Raw genomic sequence first — 19,024 nt, 5'->3', positions numbered from 1 at the left:
TCTCTTTGACAGGAGCTGATCCCTGCAGGGGGTCATGAACACGGCAGCTGAGTCTCTGCCTCCAGGTCTTTATAAAACAGACAGTCAGCATTTTGTTTGGTTTGAAGTTGGGTGAAGCCATGTTCACAGCATCCGAGAAAGACTCCAAGGGGTTATCAGCCATATGTTGTTCTCTGCTACAAACTATAAGTTTGTAGCAGAGAAGTGTGTAGCAGAGAAGTGTGTATTACAGTCTTATTTAGTGATACTTGGAGGCAATCAGACAATAAATCCCACAGACTGAGGTCCAGGCAGCCACCGGTAGGCATGTAGTAGCGCTGCCTTAGATCTAACTATAGAGTTGTTTGTGAACTAAAAATTCTTTCACTGTTGCTCCGGCTCGCACAGGGCCGCCTTGTGCTCTCTGTATTAAGCTGCTTGAGGAAGTTGGGGTGCCAGAGAAAGTGTTCATGAAGAAGCTGTGAAAAATGTTCCATCCAGAATCTGCCACACATGCCCAAAAAAATCTCTGAAACTTTAACTTTACTATTATATAGACACAATATTATGGATTCAGCTAAAGAGATTGTGTTGCAGGGAGATGGAAATCCAGCAAGTAAACACAATAGTACATCCTTTGAGTTTAGGATTGTTTAATTGGAAATGCATCCATTTAAACTCTATGATCTGTTACCAACCTCCAGTTTTTGTGAAACTTTTAGCAGTCAATATATATTTTATCTGACTGCATTATATTTAAATTACAATAACAATGCAAAATATTTTTTGGAGGCCTTTTGTACCAATTCTGAAGGCCCTTGGCAGGTTAGGCTGCCCCTAGCAATGCACAGAGACTGAACTCTGATTGGTCAGAATGTTGATGATCCACACAGACATGTGGGAAGCAGCACAGCCAAGATAAAAAGAGAATAGACTATTGGAAGTAAATCATAATAATTCAATTGAAAAAAATTATAATTATGTTACAAATATATTGTTATTGATTCTGATAGTGACAGCCTACCAGGGGACCCCAAAGGAATTCACATTTAGTAATTCACCCATTCACACGCACATTCACATTCTATTAATGGATTAAAAGTTTGAAAGAAATTTCAAGGTTTTTCTTATAGCCCTATAATGTTTCAAAAGCTACAGAAACAGACTTTGGAAATGTCTCTGCAACGTAATTTTTGTGGAACAAATGAAAAGCATCAACCCTCGCTCCTAATGTGACATGCTGAAGCTGCGTCTTGATGAACTTGAACAACCCTGTTTCCAAGCCAGAGGCTTTTCGTACGAAGGTTCTCTCTGTTCTCTGCTCCCAAAACTCAGTCGAACTGCAAAGGCCTCACCTCTGCCTACGTTATCCACATGACAGGAATGATAATCTGCCTCAGGGCCTGAATCGCTTTGAGTCCTGGATTATCCTCAGATCAGTTCAAGTTGGGATGGGGAAACAAATTTACATATATATAAAAAAATTCTATTGTTTTATTTGATTCCATTATGGTTTAGTTTTTGTTTGTGCTTATTTATCAGATGTTTACGGTGCTCATTAAATAAAAATGTCTATGGTTGAATATACAATAGTTTCAGAAAAAAACAAAACATTGAGTTTGGAGCTGTATTGCTCCTATGAAGAGATCGCGTTCTGATCATTCAGCTCAGCTGCTCTTTAAAGGGACCTTCCAGCATTTCAGCTTTGCTGAAATAAGAAAGCTTCACTTTGTTTTGTAGAAAAATGTTCAGATGCTACATACAATACAGTTGGAAAACTAATCTCTGTTTCACTAATGTGAAGGTGAGACACACTGTAAAAAAAAAAAAAAGCTACCAGTATTTTACAGTAAATCAGAGATGTTTTTTTATAGATTTTTTTTTCAGGGGCGATATGCACTGCATGTAAGATACTGACTACTCATAAGAAACTGATCCTTTGTGTCCTATATTCTGATATTTATTATTATCTATTCATTTATCCATAAATTGTTTATATGTTCACTATTTCATCTTTTCTTACTACAGTTACCTGCCCATAGCTCAGGTCTATCATTTTATATTTACATATTTACTACAGCACTATAATTTCATATTCTTGTGTTTCTCTTGATATTTTGTTGAGTTGTATTGTAGATAGATCTCTAATTTGTAACCACATTTGTACACTTATATTTTATGAAAAATATGTTCAAGATGTTAGAAAATAATTATTTAAATAACTGCATTTCTCATTTTTTTCCCTATATATTTACTGTAATATGGGAATCTTTAGCAACTTATTGTGAAAACTCTGGCAGGTAGAAATGAATGACATGGTTTATTAGAAACGGTTGAAAGAGGCATGGGATGTTGAAACCGATAGGTACAAACCGAGACTTAGTCATTATGAAACGTCCAGCAACAAACATGTTGGAAGAATTGTCTGCACAATAATCAGCAGATATGCTGATGATTGGTTCCCTCCTGTTGCTTTTTTCTCTCTCTGTCTTGGTTGTTTTTCAATAGTTAGAACTAGTTTGACTTGTCAACTGAGCAACAAAATATTATATTTTTTATTATTTTGCAGATCAACTGTTTGATTGGCTCATTGGCTCAGATTGATTGTTTCCAATCAATCTGTTGCAAAGCAACAAGGGCCATCAGTCTGTTTCACAAGCTCCCTGGACAGATCACTTTAAAAAACGTATTTACAAAACACATTTTCTTTAGGGAGAGTCTTCAGGATTCATTTTAAGAGAAGATAACAGTTCAGTAGATTTAATGTGTTCATATTTTAGTTACACAGCCACTGTTCACAGGTCTGGTAGACCTGCCGCATTTTACCGTTCAAATTCCACACACAATAGATTAGTTGTATTTAAATAAAAAATAAAAAAAACATGTTATAACTGATTTTTGCCTTTTAATTTTAAAAGAAAGCATTTTAAGAAAAAACACGTCACTGTTTGCTCTGACGAAAACATGCAATTTTAAAAAGGACATAATTTCAATTCAAGCAAGGTAAACATTTATATTTATCTTCAAACTTACCTGAAAGGCTTTATGATAACAATCTGTTTTTATCCTTTTTTCTACTTTTATTATAAATTTCCACCAAAAAGAACATGATATGAACGCAAATCAGCATTGTGTTAGTGTAGGAATGGACAATTTGTCAGTTGTGAAACTTTTGGCTCCTGCACATTGCAACAATGTTTCAGCTACAATAAGACAAAATTCACACATATAAACTTTCCTGTATCTCTGTCAGTCCAAAGACTTTGTATAGACTTTGATTGGTTTAGTATTTATGCTGCACCCAGACATTTTCCTAACCCTAACCTTTACCAAAGCTTTATTCACTCTATACCTCAAACCAAACCAGCTGAGTTCAGTACAAATGAAAGAAATATAAATCATGAAAATGACCTCAGATTTCATGAATGGAAACCCTTTGTTGATTAAAATGGTTATACATGTAGTTTATACAAGCATACACAAAAACATAGAGGAACTCTACCTCCCTTGCCTCCTTCACACATACAGACACACCCACACACACTCGCACGCACACACACGCACACACACGCACATGCACACACGCATACACACGCACACGCACACATACACACACGCACTCACACACACATACGCACACGCACACACACCCGCACACGCACACACATACCTTTATTTGTTTTGCTATAGTGAACAGTGAAACAGGTTCCACAGACCCATTGGTTAAAGTTGCTTCATGTTTAGCAATTTCCTTCTGAATTATTTCAAGTTAAAATCAGAATTAAAATTGTGTGATAAAGTAAAGCTTTTCACCTAAACACTATTTTTCTTCCGCTCCTGCTACCAGCTGTTGGTCATAGGTTCAGAGCTGTGTCAGATGTTCCAGCTCCCTAGGTCATCAGCGTTTCCCTCGACAGCGCTGATGTTTGGCTGTGTATCCTTAATCACAGGAGGAGCTTTTCTTACCCCCTTTCCAGAAACAAAGACATCGGGTTTGGATTAAAACGAAGCTGCCTCCGGTCACAGATAGAGAGCGCCATCGTGACAGCACCCATGCTCTCCGTAGCTTTTATCTACCTCTGCTTTTTATAGTCAGAGGCCGTTCATGTGACTCCTCCCGGTGCACTCAGAGCATGTGAAAAGCATGAGGAAATGGCCAGCTTCACAACAAACAGCACCCAGGGGAACAGAGGAAAACCCTGAGCTTGCAAAGATGGGACGAGAGTGAGAAAGGTAGAAGTTGGAATCTGAGTGAGAGTGAGAAAGGTGAGCTAGAGGCAGCAGACTCTTGTATACACTCACAAGGAAGTAATAATGGGACACAGATTGAAGATGATGAGAAATCTGTTCCTTAAGCTTACAACTGACGGAAGCAGGGATGTCAGAGGGTCGGAATGAGGGGAAGAGAAGCAGAAGGAGCTGTCCGCTCATGACTCCCCTCATGGTAAATCAGACGTCCATATTTAGTTAGAGAGGGAAGGCCCATCAGTAATGTAAACACAGCCTGGGGGCGGGAGGCAGAGAGACTACATCAACTCCAACACTGGTGTCCATTGCCCAGTACAGCTGTGATCCTGGTCATTAGGAGGAAGTGAGGAAGACAGAGCCAAACTTAGATTGAACTAGATCATCTGGAAGTTCCTCTGTTGTGTCTTTCTTTTTCCTTTTTTTTTTTTTTTTTCGGGGATTGTTTAGATTTGTTGAGAGCGAGCTTGGGTTAGTGTTAGCCATGAGGTGTGAAGTATACCCTGGACTTTAAAATGAAAAGTCACAGCCATGGGAACCGAAGCCCTGCTGCAACATAAAACCTCACAAAAAGTGCTGTAAGGCAGAAGAACGAGATACATTGTTAGGTTATCTGTACACAGGAAGCAAAGGGTAAAAACGACCTGACAGCTGACTGTCCATCGTCCATCATGAGTGACCTTTGCTCCGAGAGCTCTGAAGAAGAGCTGGCTGAGGTCGATGAGATGCCATGGAAACAGGCGGCAGGCCGGCTACCCATCATCCAGCTGCTTCCGAGGTCCAAAACCTGCTCAGGAGGGGGATCCCCAAAGGTATCACCCAAAGACTCCCCACGCGGATCCCCTCGAAACTCCCCACTGCTCTTCAGAAAGCTGCTCATGAACCGCAGCATCAACCTCCAGAGACGCCGCTTCACGCTGGCTCACACACCCAGGTACAGGTTTCCATAGGGGGCCACATGGCGAGGGGTACAGAGTTCAGCTACCGCAATGGTGCTAGAGGTCATGTTCTTCTGTTTATCTACTTCCATTACTGATATGTGTTGTTAATTTCATGAAATGTAGAATATGAGAAGAATAACTTTAGATTTGCCACACCAGTTCCTAACTGATCTGATCTCTCTTCAGCTCTCTTTTTTTCCCTCTCACTTTTGTTTCTAACCAGTTTATCTCTGATGCAGATTAAGTGTTGTCTAAAGTACACCTGCAGGTTTTACTAGTCTTCTGGGATATCTCAGCCTTGTTTTGTGACAATTCATGATGAGGTCCTCTTTTAAGCCAATCTAAAAGAGGACCTCACTGACCAGAGCAAAGAAAATGTGAAATGTTTGTATTAGAATAGGATGAAACATAAATGTCTGATGTGTTTCTTGTATTGTTGGCAGTGATTGCTTCTTGCACTAGACATGGAAGTTAACTCTTCATAGTCAGAAAAATCCATTCTATTGTGAAAAATAAAATGGCCAGAAGTGTTAATTTATGGATCAGAACAAATACTCTGAATAAACATGCAAGTTTGAGTGCATAAGACAATCTTTAATCTATCAACTCCAAACTCTTGTCCCTCAGTTGTGTTAGGATTGTTATAATGATACTTGATATATATAAGTTGTGAATATTTGCAGGATACCAAAAGAAACATAGAGAATAATAAATCATAATATTGAAAACCCAATTTAATTGAGGAACTTGATCACTAAAGGAAACGCGTTATATAGATAAACTGCACACAGATGAATGTTTGAAGGACTTGTTATTCACATTTGCTCCAGGCAATTAAACAATAACGATACAATCGCGATAGACATGTGATCAATATGAACAAAAGATATATCTGACAGAATTCTGGGGACATCGACAGAGGAAAGTCTTTAAGGCAGTGATATATCGATGTTTTTAGCTGACAGCTCAGTGACAGGAAGCATCTACGGTTATACAGTTCTTCATAGATCCTTATCGCTGGCTTTGGTTACCTAGCAACAACTTGTTGTGTAACCTGCGCAACATCGGACTCAATGCAGACTGGAAGGAGATGCCTAAAGTCAAGCTCGTTGCAACGTAAGTTTTTCAATAATACCCGCGGACGCTCTGACGCTCTGACGCGCACAGGAAACTGCTCGGCAGGAAACTGTTCGGTGCCGTACTGTTTCTGTACGACACCGAGCTGAAAATGTTAGAGTCGTCAAGCAGGACGTGACTGCCGCTCTCTGGTCTGGAGGCCAAGCTAACTCTACAGCAGGGTTAGCTTAGCACCAACAAGCTTATCAGACTCACTGGTATCTATTCGGATAGTTATGAAGGCATTTTGTCAACAGAAATGTAGGCAATGTGTACAGTTGACAATAAAATGTCAACCGTCCGTGGACAATGCGCAGAATACAGAATACTGTGTGTCTGGTAACATAAAACTGTCTGGGAGCAGTTTCATGTTTTACCACATAACTGCTGGACAAAGAGAGAGATCAGGGTGGAGTGGAGGAATAGATTAAGAGGCACTTGTTTGGCAGTATTATTGATATATATATATATAAAAAAAGACCAATCAATATGTATCAATATAAACTGAATCAAAGGATCACGCTCATATTTTAAGCAGGAAATATACCTGCAGCTCTATAGCTTAATTACACACAATTAAGCTGTAGAATTGCTTTTTCTTTTTTATATCTTAAACAAGCATCATAATCCTTGTCTTTGTGCACTCAACATAATAATGATCATCTTAATTTTCCACACATAATTTGGCCTTTCCAACTTTATTATAGTTTTATTTAAAATTTTTTTATTTTTATTACATTTTTTTTGAAGAACTCCATTTTAAAATTAAACCAGCAACAGAAGTGCTGTTTTCGCTGAGTAGATTTTTTAGGACATTGCTCTTAAATAAAAGAGAATTAAACTTTTTACAGTTAGTTACTTTACGAAGACAATGTTCATGTAGGTTTATTGGGTTTTTATGTGACAGACTAAAACTAAATTGTACATCATTGTAGCCTGTAAAAGCCAAATCCTTTTTGTACATTTTACTTTGTCCAAAAGGTCCTTCTCATTCTGTTTGCTGATTGGCCCAGTAGAAAATTTACCGAATGAATCCAAGTGAGTGAGAGAAAACACAGACTGAGTTATGACTTGGCTGTGAATTGAATGGAATAATGTAGGAAGTCAAAGGTCAGGTTAATATAATTGTAACGTAATGTATGTTTTTAAATTTGGCCTACAATTTGGTTTAAAAGTTCTGTTTTCAGCCTCCTTGAGTCAATGCTGTAAAACCTGTTGCAGTCAGTGCTGCAGGGCTTTTGCTGTCTCCACCAGCTTTACACAAAATCACTTGCTTACAATCAGGTTGGTAAAAACTAATAATCAGGTGCTCTCCATTCAAAAATGTACATAAAAATATTTAGGTTAAATTGTCTTTAGCTTGCTCAACTTTTGATTTTGAGATTTATGTGTGACTAATAGTTGACATATTGATTAATTCTCCCACCTGAGCTATGGATTTCTTCAGTTCCTCCATTCACCAGGGGCTCTTGACAACTTCTCTGATTAAAGCCCTCCTGGTCCAGCCTGCTAGCTTTAGGTGGACATAAGTGTTTTTAGGTCTGTGTTATTCTGTCCTCATCCATCTTCAAATAACAGACTGAACATAGTTCTGTGAGAAGTTCCCAGCTTTGTTTTATAACCTAACTCTACTTTAAGCTTCTCCACAACTTATCAGGAAGGCATCAAGATAGCTTCAATACCAAATAGTCAAACCACTTCACCTGGTCTTTCCTACTTTGGAGGACCTCAGCTCCAAAGTAGTTTTTAGTAGTAGTAGGTTAATGTTTTCAAATGCTAAACCTCTCCCTATAACTGAGAAAGCATCGTTCAGCTGCTTGTAGGCACAATTTTATTCATTTGGTTGTTTACCACAGCTTAATGTTATGATTGTTTTTTTGAGCAGGACCAAAATGCAGGCCAGAGGAAGGCAGAATTATAGTGAGAATTATAGTGAGGTGGAAGCTTATTAGGAGGCACAAAGGGAGCTGATCAGGAGAGACATCTGACATAAAGAGGAGGATATGACAGTGACTGAAAAACCTCCATAAAGGATCAAGTGTATATAGACAGGGAATGAGTTATTACCTGTAAAAAGGACAGGAGAGAGTAAATAACTAAATGTGGAACGGCCATGGGCACTGAGGGAAAATATAAAGCTAAGAAAACGTTGATGATAATCCATATGAAACGAGGATTGTTGGAACTTTTACTAAGCAAACACTGAACTTACACTAAACTCTGAAAAACTCAAAGCAAATTCGAACAATCATCCTGACATTAGTTCAGGGCTTTTACATAAATCCATCTGAAAACTGAGCACTGAGGACTTTAGTTCAGCTCTGTCTCTACCACAACAGACCTGAACTCTACCACAACCTCTGCATTGATCTCCACCTCTGTCTTGATCCTGGTCTTAAGCAGGTCTCTGGGATACTTACCCCATAACTTATCTTGTTTCTGAAGATAAACAGCTGGTTACCTGCATTTTTTCACACTTTCATCTAAGGCTGACTTTTCATTCACATCCTTCTCTCGATCCTGTTCACTCTGTGTTCCCACTGCAGAGGGTGTTAGTGAAGCATCCCTCCCACTACCTGACGTCCCTCAGGGTCAGTTTGACACTCGCTCTAAATCCAGCCATAAATCTATGAAATGTGTATGTCTATTATGCAGGGAACTCTTAAAACCCATGAGATTACCGCTGTTAGCAATAATTAGGAGATAGAAACAAGCACCAACCTCTAGAGCACTGCTAGAACAACATGGCTATGAATCAGTGAGTAGCCTGCAAGCACTAGAAAGTACAGGCAAAAAGCCCAAAATAACAATTAAACAGCAGATGAAAAGCAGGAGAAAACCTCTTTATTGCTCTTTGGCACCAAGCTGCTAAATCAAACATTGTTGAAGAAATATGATCAGAATCCTGAAAGCTCATTTTAGAGACAGCTAAAAAAGAAATGATGGTTGAACATCTTGTGGATCTTCAGAACATTCCAATATTCCCTGCTGGTTTATATAAGGAACTGCTTAATTAGTGCTTAGTGCTTTTAGATCTTTTCATCCAGTTAAGTGGTCATAACTCTTGTGTGTGAAGAGTGCAGTGGTCGGCCAGCCTCGCTCTGGGTGATAGCTTCAGTTTTATGAGCCGCAGTAAACCAAGCAAATTAAACATTTACTTGGTTAACAACGTTAAAGCTAGACTTGTATGATGAGCATGGACATACAGTATGTTATTCTAGCTTATTTAGAAAAACATACTAATAAATTAGTATGTTTACTAGTAAACATACTAACTTATGTTTGTACGTAGCATAAGTTAGTATGTTACAGCTACTGTTACTGTATGTACTGATAAGCAGTTAGTATGTTACATCCTGATAAACAGCCAGGTTTCATCCTGGCTGTTTATTAGGACAAACAGGCTGTTAAACCAGGTGTGGTTTAAATACTGCAGTTTCTAACTTTTACATATAAAAAAAAACCAAAACAGGCGTTTTTACATATTTGTTAAAATTATTACGGATGAAAGTTAGATTATCTATGGAAAAATAGCCGTCACCCAGTGTTCCCAGTGTTCCCAGTACTAACAAATAAAAGTGTATTTGTAAAAGTCACATGCTCCAGCTTTATGCAGTCAGTGATGTTCTCTCTGCGGTTCCTTCAAGGCCATCGTGGAAACATTCTGAGCACAGTGAAACTAGTTTTATGCACGTCTTCACTGTTTGTCTGTGTTTGCCTTTGATGGTCACATTCAGGTGGCCAGATGATCAAATGTGTTCGAACTGCACTTGTTGCATTCGTTGAGAAACAGAAGTTAAGCCTGAGAAACAGGCTTGTCTGACCCTAAGAGCAGACGTTTTAGCATCGTAAGTCAAGCCAGCAAGTTCATTCACCTTTTAAACTTGCACTGCGTTTTTGGCCTGATAGACACGTTTTTCTTTGAGAGTTTACTGAACTATTTAAAAACTGTTTCATTAATTTCAGAGTGTCTGTTGAAAATCTAAATATTAGCGCGCCAGAGCTGAGGAGCAGAGGGGATTTCACGGTTGAATCTGGAAAGCCAGATGTTGGCAGCGCAGAGCAGATATTCAACATGACAGGTTTTTATATTACACAGCTCTAAAGTCCGGCCATTTAGGAAGTTTCCTTCTGCACACTCTGTGCAGCAATGTCCCATAATGTCAGGCCTTAGATAAATGAGAGGAGATGAGTTATTACAGGATGACTGGCAAGGAGGAGGAATTAAACAAACATGGAGTCCAGTGGAAAAATAAATGTCGGAGTCAGGTCAGTTTTAAAACATACCCTCAAGGTTATTTTCCCTCAGTGTTAGAAACTGAAGATTGTTTTCAGTTTTATTTTCAGGTCTAACTGATAAAAGTGAAAGTCAGAATTGCATGACTGTTATTTTTATATCATGTTTTTTATATTACAAATACAACCGACATAATAATAATAATACTGATGATGGCATCGGTGCAGATAATCAAATGTTGTGAGAGGAACGATCCCAATGCTATCTTACTGTACTTTTCCTGTGTAGGCAACTATATTCAATTGTGTTGCTATATGTTGCACAGCTCATTATTGTTTAACATTAATAGTTTTCATTCTTTATAACCTTTGGAGCATGAATATGTTCCACTGTGTGAGCTTCTCAGTCTTTCACATTAATGTGGAGGAATTTTAGCCCATTCTTCTTTACAATACTGTTTAAAGAGGACCTACTATGCAAAATTCACCTTTTGCATGCTTTTGTCCTTCCGTTCGGGTCTCTAAGAAAACGAGCCATTAAAAAACGCCTCAATTATTAAGTCACAATCCGCAGGCACTGCCCTGTTACCTAGCAACACAAGACGGGATCTGGGGGAAGCATGTTTGGTCAGCTGGTTTTCCTGCTGTATGCGTAGTACAATAGCTGGAAAAGAGGATGTGTTTTGTTGTTGACTTACCATCCAGAAACCACTAGCTGCATACTTGATGGTTGCTCCACTTCTTCTTATGGGTCTGATTCAGGGTCAAAGATGTACAGTTCTACAATTGCACATCTGCATCCAGCTATTTTCACGTGGATAAAGTGCAACATTAAGTTGGAGGATATTGCTCCAACTGTCACTTTTATTTGCATAAAAGTGACACAATTTTGTGCAAAAATGTAATGAACAGGTTTAAAAAAGCTCATAGACCTTATCCAAACTTGTTTCAAAGGAAGCATAGTAGGTTATGAGTTATGATCTACCAGACAATTATGTTTATTCAGTCTAAGGTTAGACTGAATAAACATAATTGGGCCATTTCAATGCTTTTGTCCTATTTTTTCAGCCCTTCTGTTGTTGATTTGCTGTGTGCTTGGTATTATTGTGCTGCTGAGTAATTCAATTGCTTCAAAGCTTAAACTTTATTAAATTCACGATTAGCTCAATGGCTGCAAAGTGCCCATGTTCTGTTGCAAAACAAGTAGTGGAGGAGTCGTCACTGACTCCTCCTTGACGTAATTTTGTTGATATGATATCTTTAGCTTTTGCCAGACATGACAACATGTGTGATAGTTAGCTATCCCTGCTTTTTCTGTCCAAAGGGCATTGTTTCAGGTGATCTGAAGTTTTTTTTTCCGTATTAAACCATAACTATGCTGAAATGACATGATCTTGTTTCACCTAGGTACCGTGTTTACGCTTACAGACAAAAATCCTGCCGAATACAGCTGTTCACATCTGACTAACAGGCTGTTAATGTCCGTCTATGTGAGCTGTAAAAATGGCTTCGGTTTGAGGTCCCCTTTAAGTTCATTATGATCTGCTAATGTCATTCATATGAAACTGTCTCTACTCTGTTGTAGGATCCAGAAGGAAACAGATTTTTCTGTTTGCCTCAAAGAATAAAACCTTAAAGTTAAAAGAAAATGTACAGCTCTTTTATAAACGCTGAGGTCATATTTTCTCTCTGATAAATTTAGAGCTTTTAACTAAAACCTATCCCTTTTAATATCATTTCTGTATTAGTTTGTAACTTTTTTTGATAATTAAATCAAATTCTGACACAAATAGTAAATGACATTGTCCTACTAAAGTTTTTTTTTTTTCATTCGCAGCCAGTCATTTAAATCCCATGATCCAACATCCTGGTGGATTTCTATGCAAATGCTGACAAGCAGAAATACTTTGTATGAACATAATGCATTTGCTGATTTGTACCACCAGAGGCTGCTGTGGTGTGTGACATATTGGAGCACAGAAGATAGTATTTGATTCTGATATATAGGTTGGTCAATAACTGAGTACTTTGTCTCACTCCTTCCATACACTCAACTAACACATACAAATCTACTTCCTATTTGATTCCTTTCTGTCATAGTTAACATTTTTGTTTTGTATTAATTGAATATTTCTTTTTACCAAAATGGATAAATTGTGTCTTCCTACCTTTGGGTTCTTTAGTTTGGTATTCAAAGCAAGTTGCAGGAGCCATGTTCACATCTGACTAACAGGCTGTTAATGTCCGTCTATGTGAGCTGTAAAAATGGCTTCGGTTTGAGGTCCCCTTTAAGTTCATTATGATCTGCTAGTGTCGTTCATATGAAACTGTCCTTTGTTTGCTTCCCTGTGTGGCCAAACAGGCCAACAAACCCAGAATGTGTTCAGAGAGTGAATTTTGTTTTAAGCACAGTTCTGCCATCAGGAGTTCACATCAACACCTCAGCCACTTCACCAAATTGGACTTTTGGTTTTACATGAAGATTACATTCACATTTGTCCTCATTTTATTGCGTAACATCCGCAATTCAGTGGACTTTAGTTTGGTTTTATGTTGTAAATGAACACAAAGTAAAAGTGAAGTGGAAGAAAATTACCCATGTTTTACAAATAAACATCTGCAAAACGTGGTCTACATTTGTAATCAGCTTCTTAACTCTACCACCCCTAAATAAAATTAAGTTTCAATAATAAAGTTACTAAAAATATTATATGTATTTTAATGTCAACTGTTTTGTGAAGGCCTCAGATGTTCATTGGAGAACCTTAGAGAAGAAATAGCATAAAAATCAAGGAACAATCCCAAGAATCTGCTTTTGTTAAAGAGTAGCAGAGATCTGTTTGAAGTTCACAACTGGCATAAAACTCCCACAACACAAAGGTGTAGAGGGAGGTGGTTAGATGAGGCCAAAATATAGTGTTTTAGAGTACGGGCTACTAATAATGTACACACACTGCACATCACCCTGGACCCACTATGCACAGTGAAGGGAATAGTAACATAATGTGGGGATGCTAATGAAAAGATGGATGGAGCAAAATCCAGGACAATCCTGGGTGAAGACCTGCAGAAGAGTGGACCCTGGAGCTGAGCCTTACAACCCTAAACATCCAACTAGAGCTTTAATGGAATGTTCTAGATTAAAGCATATTATTGTGTAAGAATGACCTAGTCAAAGTCACAACCAAATCCAATTCTAAATCTTTGACAATACTTTGAAATGTTGTCCACATTTGCTTCCCCTCCAATTTTTACTTTTAATCGGAATAGAGCAAAAGCTGGCTTAAGAAATGAAATATTTATGGCAACAAATCAATAATCCGTGGAACCATACTTTGTTGAACTTTGTAAGAGATGTGAAAGATCCTGTTTGACTTTTCTCCGCTTCAAATAACGATCTCCTTTGTGTCAATCTATCACATAAAACCCCAACAAAACATGTTGACGCTTGTTGTTGTAGTGACTTGAAATGTGGAGAAGCTCCATAAGTGTGAAGACTTCTGCAGGGCACTGGATACGACCCCTGCTGCAAGGCACAGCTAGAATTTGTGCTCTTTATCTCTCTGAATACCATCAGCTCACATTTAGTGTCTCACTCCTGACCAGCAGGCGCCCCACCCCTCACCTCCCCCTTCCACAATCTCTCTCTCTGTCGCTCTCGCTCTGTGTGTGTCTCTCTCCGGGGAGACAGAGTTGTTTGTTGTTTTAAGCCCGAGTTTGGTCCCACCACTCTCAGGAGAGACAAGAAGGAGGGCAGAAGCCTGTAATGGCCCGCGCTGACAGGGACTGCATGGGACGGCCCACTCCAGGGAGCATCTGATGGGATTAGAACACTCTTTCCAGTTCATTTTTCCGCACTAAGAATAACTACACTCAGTCCGCTCACGATGTAGCATCACAGAGGCAAGTTTACGATGAGAATGACTGCTTTTTGTCAAGGACCTGACTTTGGCAGAGAAAGAAAACCCAGGGAGCTTTTTTGAAGGATTCCGTTTTGTAAGTTTCCAACGTCATCCAGAAGTATTCAAGCTTGTTTCCTATTAAACAGGAGAGGAAGAGAGAAGAGAAAAAAATCCTTGATCGTGGGGTCTTCTCGTAAGCTAGAATGAGAATGAGATGATAGCTGACACTTCAGACCCTTTACCTTCCCTCCTGAAGTGTTCCGCCTGCTCTTTCTGTGATTTGGGTTTGACAGTCAAGACTTTGTCTTCTTAGGCTTCTCATCATCCACAAGAGTGTACACATGCATTCTGAGGGGATTGAGTCTTCTACAAAAAAAAAATCAAGTGAAGGCACACTTACATCTGGAACTGAAAAGTGAAATCGGACTTTTCCTTTGACGCACCTCCCAGCCTGAACAGGACTGTGGTCATCTTTATTTTTACTCCCACCAACTATGACTGGGGCCCTTGCATTTTGCTGCTTTGCATCTTCAGGTTGCTTTGCATTTGCTGCTCTCGCTTCACATTTTCCTGTACCGTCCTCTCAATGAAACTTGTCTCCTAGTTGCCAAAAGTGTGGACTGAGATCACACTTAGGAATTGGGACTGATTGAAGATCCATGACTCCATGGAGGTACTGGTTACGCCGCAGAGGTTCCGCTTCATTGGCCCCCTCCCAGAGATGCTTCTTCGGTGAATTTCCACGCTCAGCCCAAATCCTCTTGAACCTGCAGCTGACATGATGAACAAAGACGCCCGCTTTTCCCGGAAGACGCATGGCAGCTTCTCCACACGCAGGCACTCCTGTATTGGGTATGTACCCTACTACATATGAGGAGCCTTTTGATAGAAGTCAATGCCAGCAATTATTAAGAAGTGCAATGAGCACTTAGACAATACATGACACAAGAAATCTGTTGTTGTAGAAACAGTAAAATCTTAAGGCTAAATTAAGTCAGCAATTTAATGTCAGTATAAATGAAGCGGTTACGTGAAGAATTGAGAGATTTGTTGGAGAACATCTGTGAACCTGGAGCATCATGAAGACCGAGGAGCCCAGCAGACATGTCAGGGAGGAAGTGATGGAGAAATTTAAAACAATTTCCCAAGATTTGGCCTTTATGGACGACAAGTAAGACAAAATTGTTAAGAGAAAGTTATAAAAAGTCCTGTTGATAGTTTTCTACAAAACAGGTCGGGGACAACTTTATGGATTTGTGAAAGGTCAGATAAGGTGAAATTGAACTTTTTGACAAATGCGAAACAATCTTTGGCACAAAACTGATCCTCAATTCCTTCTTGTGAGGCAGCTTTTTTGTGTGGAGATGCTTTTCTTTAGTAGGAAGGGAAGTTGAGTTGAGGAGAAGATGGATGGTGTCTAAAGAAAGAGCCATTCTGGAAGAAAACCTGTCAGAGGCTGTAAAAGGTCTTCCAACAGGACAGCCACTCTAAATATGCAGCTACAATGGAATGGTTTGGATCAATGCAGATTAATGTTAAAATGATGATTTCAATTTATTGCCTTTGAACATCACAGCCATGGAACGACAGAGGAAAACAAGCCTTTTGCCTAATTATAGATTTTTTTTAACTCATGAATTGTCATGTTTTTAGTTAAATTGCAATGTCTTCTTTCAATGAAGTAAATCAATCCATTGACGTCTTGTTGTGAGACACCACAGCAGATACCTGCTAACAATCTAATGTTCAGGAAGGGAGAATTAGTGTTGTGTTACAGTTACACAGAGAAGCAAATGTGCAGAAATTCCTCATCAGATGTGGTCTAGGAAACAAAGACAGACAAGCACAAATGGTGTGGCAAGTTGCCTAAATGTTAATGCTGATTACACTGACTGACCCAGTGTGTAACATGGTCATCTGAATAATTGACAGTAATCCGGAAAAATCCCTGCAGCACTCGTTGCTACAGACATCTACAGATGATTATAGTGTTTGCATGAATCCATTCTGATTCACATCCCACAAACATGCAACACAGCAGGACTGAAGTGATGACTCTTTAGAAAAATCCTCTAACTGCTCCATAACCTGATAAAGAGTCAGAGTTTGACTCTGAAAGGGCGAGAGAAACATTTCAGTGCAATATGTGGTGAAGCAAACATTTCTGAACCCTGGGCATGAGGCATGTGCCTCACGAGTGTCATCAGAGCTGTGAGCCTTTTGGATCATATGAGGAGATCAAAGCAGGTGATTTTATACCACATCTAGAAATTCAAAAGTGCAGAGATCAACAACACAAGCCTATGTTCTCTTCTTACCTGATTGGTGGATGTTGCATTCAAGCAACATCCAAGCTAGAAAGAAACATGGAATCAAGACTTGATTTTCTGGATCTGTCATTTGTCTTTCGTGCAAGTCATTATTCTTTATTCTTGGATTTATTCTTGAATCCTCATGGTGTCGATAACAGTTGATAATTATTTGTTATAATAGTATTTTTACGAGAAGTTGAACTCTGTTAGAAAAATAGTTTCCTCTGAACTCTAACAAACTGAGTACTCACTCACACACATGTACACACACACCCACATAGACAAAGCTGTGTTTGTGATCAGACTGACACCTCCTCTGCCCAGTTGTACCAACAGTACCAAGACACCATTCATTCCATCCAACTGCCACAATAAATGGCCTTGATATAATACCCCCAACCTTTTTTTACATTTTAAGGTACAACCACAAATTCCAGTGAATAAAACTGTGCAGAGGATGGGAAAAAAGATAATCAAGATGTAACTGCTTTTGTATTCACTCACTTTTAGGTTGCAATTTCATCTGCAGATGTTTGCAGTTTATCTTCAGCAGCCCAAACGTTTTCCCATTTCCTGGGAAAAATAGCTTAAGCCTAATATGATTGGATGGAGAGTGTCTGTGAACATTCTTTTTCAAGTCCGCCCCCCAGATTCTGCATTTAATTGGGGTCTACACTTACATCAATGCACATAGATATATGCACTGATGTAAACCGTTCCATTTCAGCTCCGGCAGCACGTCGAGGGTTTCAGTCCTAATGTGAGATGAACCTTCATCCAAGTCTCATGTCCTGTGCTGTCTCTAACAGATATTCCTCCAAAATAATTCTGTATTAAGCTCCATCCATCTTCCCATCAGTGCTGACCAACTTTCTGTGCCTGGTAAAAAATATCAGTATCCCGCAGCATGATATTGCCATCGCCATGCCGTGTTCAGGGTGATGTGCAGAGTTAGTTTTCCCTCTAACATCTTGTTTTGTATAAAGAAACTTGTAGAGTGGACCACAAAATGAATAGCAGTCATGTTGGCAGGTTCTCCCACCTGAAGTGCGAATCTTTGCTGCGTCCATGTTATGATGGCTTCAGCTCTGTCTTGATAGGTTAAGAGTTGAGCCATGCCCTTTCCTTTCTCAGAGGATGGGTGGAATAGAACTCTGAGATATTTAGTGCTTCAAATATTCCTTTATGACAAAAATATTCTCCCTTAACTCTCTGTTGTGCTTTCTTTGAGGTCTTCACATTAAAGTTTGTTATAAATAAAGATAAAAATAAGCCCACTAAGTAGGTGACTTCAGGGGAAGTTTGAGTGCACTTGATTTTATTTACTGGATTCAGAATGAAGAGGCTGATTACAAATGTGCTGCTGTTTGCATTCTTTTATCGAAAGCTTAAAAACTATGAATCATTTTGATTCTCCTTTTACACTCCTGCACCACTTTGAGTTGGTGCAGGACCTAACAGAATCCATTGAAGTTTGAGGCTATGATGTGACAAAAGGGAAAAAGTTCACCATCAAGGTGAAATGCATTGTTCTGGGTGAGGCTGAGCCTGGCACTCAGCTGAGGGCTATTGGTGTCCGAAATGTAGTCCAGGGGCTATTTGGAGTAGTTTTGCCCTGGATGCTGTGGAGGATCCAGATCCACTTGGGAAACCAGTGGTGTCCAAAGTTGATCTTTAGCAGCTTAAGACCGGTGGTGTCCAAAGTGGGTCCTGTAGGGCCGGCATTCTGCATGTTTTAGTTCTCTCTTTTTATGACCTTTCATGTAAAAATATTATGTTAATTTGTTGCTGAGCAGGTGAAAAGAATCCACAATTAAATGATTTTGCATTTGTACAAAAATAATTTAGACCCTTGTGGGTTTTAATGTACAAACGTTTGTATACCTGTTTTAGACTGTGTCATAGGATGACCGTCAGAGCTGCAGTGGCCGTATCCATTTATCTGAAGTGACAAACGATAGAGAGAGAAAACAGTGTAGTGGAGAAACAGAGGTAATGAGTGAGTGGTAAAATGAGATAATTGAGACAAACTGGGGAAAGGGTGATGATGCAGTGTCATAGTGGGCTGGAGCTCAGATAGGGCAGCTTTCAGGGCAGAGATAAGGAGTGGCTGCAGAGACGGCGCGGCACTGCTGTTACCTTGGAAACAGAAAATAGAGAAGTACAGTCTGGACACAAAACAATAAATTGTGATGTAAAGAACTGAAACAAAAGTGTCAAGTGAGGCCATTTAACCAAAGGGCAGCAATCTCAATGTCAGAGGTCCCAATATAGCTGCCATCCCCCTCCATTG

At 39.3% G+C, this 19,024-nt stretch overlaps 1 protein-coding gene across 4 annotated transcripts in view; it reads left to right on the top strand.

Annotated features, from left to right (window-relative positions):
* pde4ca (phosphodiesterase 4C, cAMP-specific a) overlaps positions 1-19,024 on the top strand; it is a 53,996-nt gene that overhangs the window by 4,043 nt on the left and 30,929 nt on the right. The window contains exon 1 of one of the 4 annotated variants that reach the window (XM_055032881.1): positions 6,213-6,281. The exons of 2 other annotated variants lie outside the window; for them this stretch is intronic. In XM_055032881.1, the coding sequence (XP_054888856.1) occupies positions 6,256-6,281 (26 nt within the window). In that variant the 5' untranslated portion in view covers positions 6,213-6,255. Of the gene's footprint in view, positions 1-6,212; positions 6,282-14,201; positions 15,272-19,024 lie in introns of those variants that run through there. One more of the 4 variants, XM_055032880.1, reaches the window with a different exon arrangement.

The sequence above is a fragment of the Poeciliopsis prolifica genome, unplaced genomic scaffold (genome assembly GCF_027474105.1).
Source record: "Poeciliopsis prolifica strain line A6 unplaced genomic scaffold, Auburn_PproV2 SCAFFOLD008, whole genome shotgun sequence".
NCBI lineage: Eukaryota > Metazoa > Chordata > Actinopteri > Cyprinodontiformes > Poeciliidae > Poeciliopsis > Poeciliopsis prolifica.
This window is presented reverse-complemented; position numbering and strand designations above follow the sequence as displayed.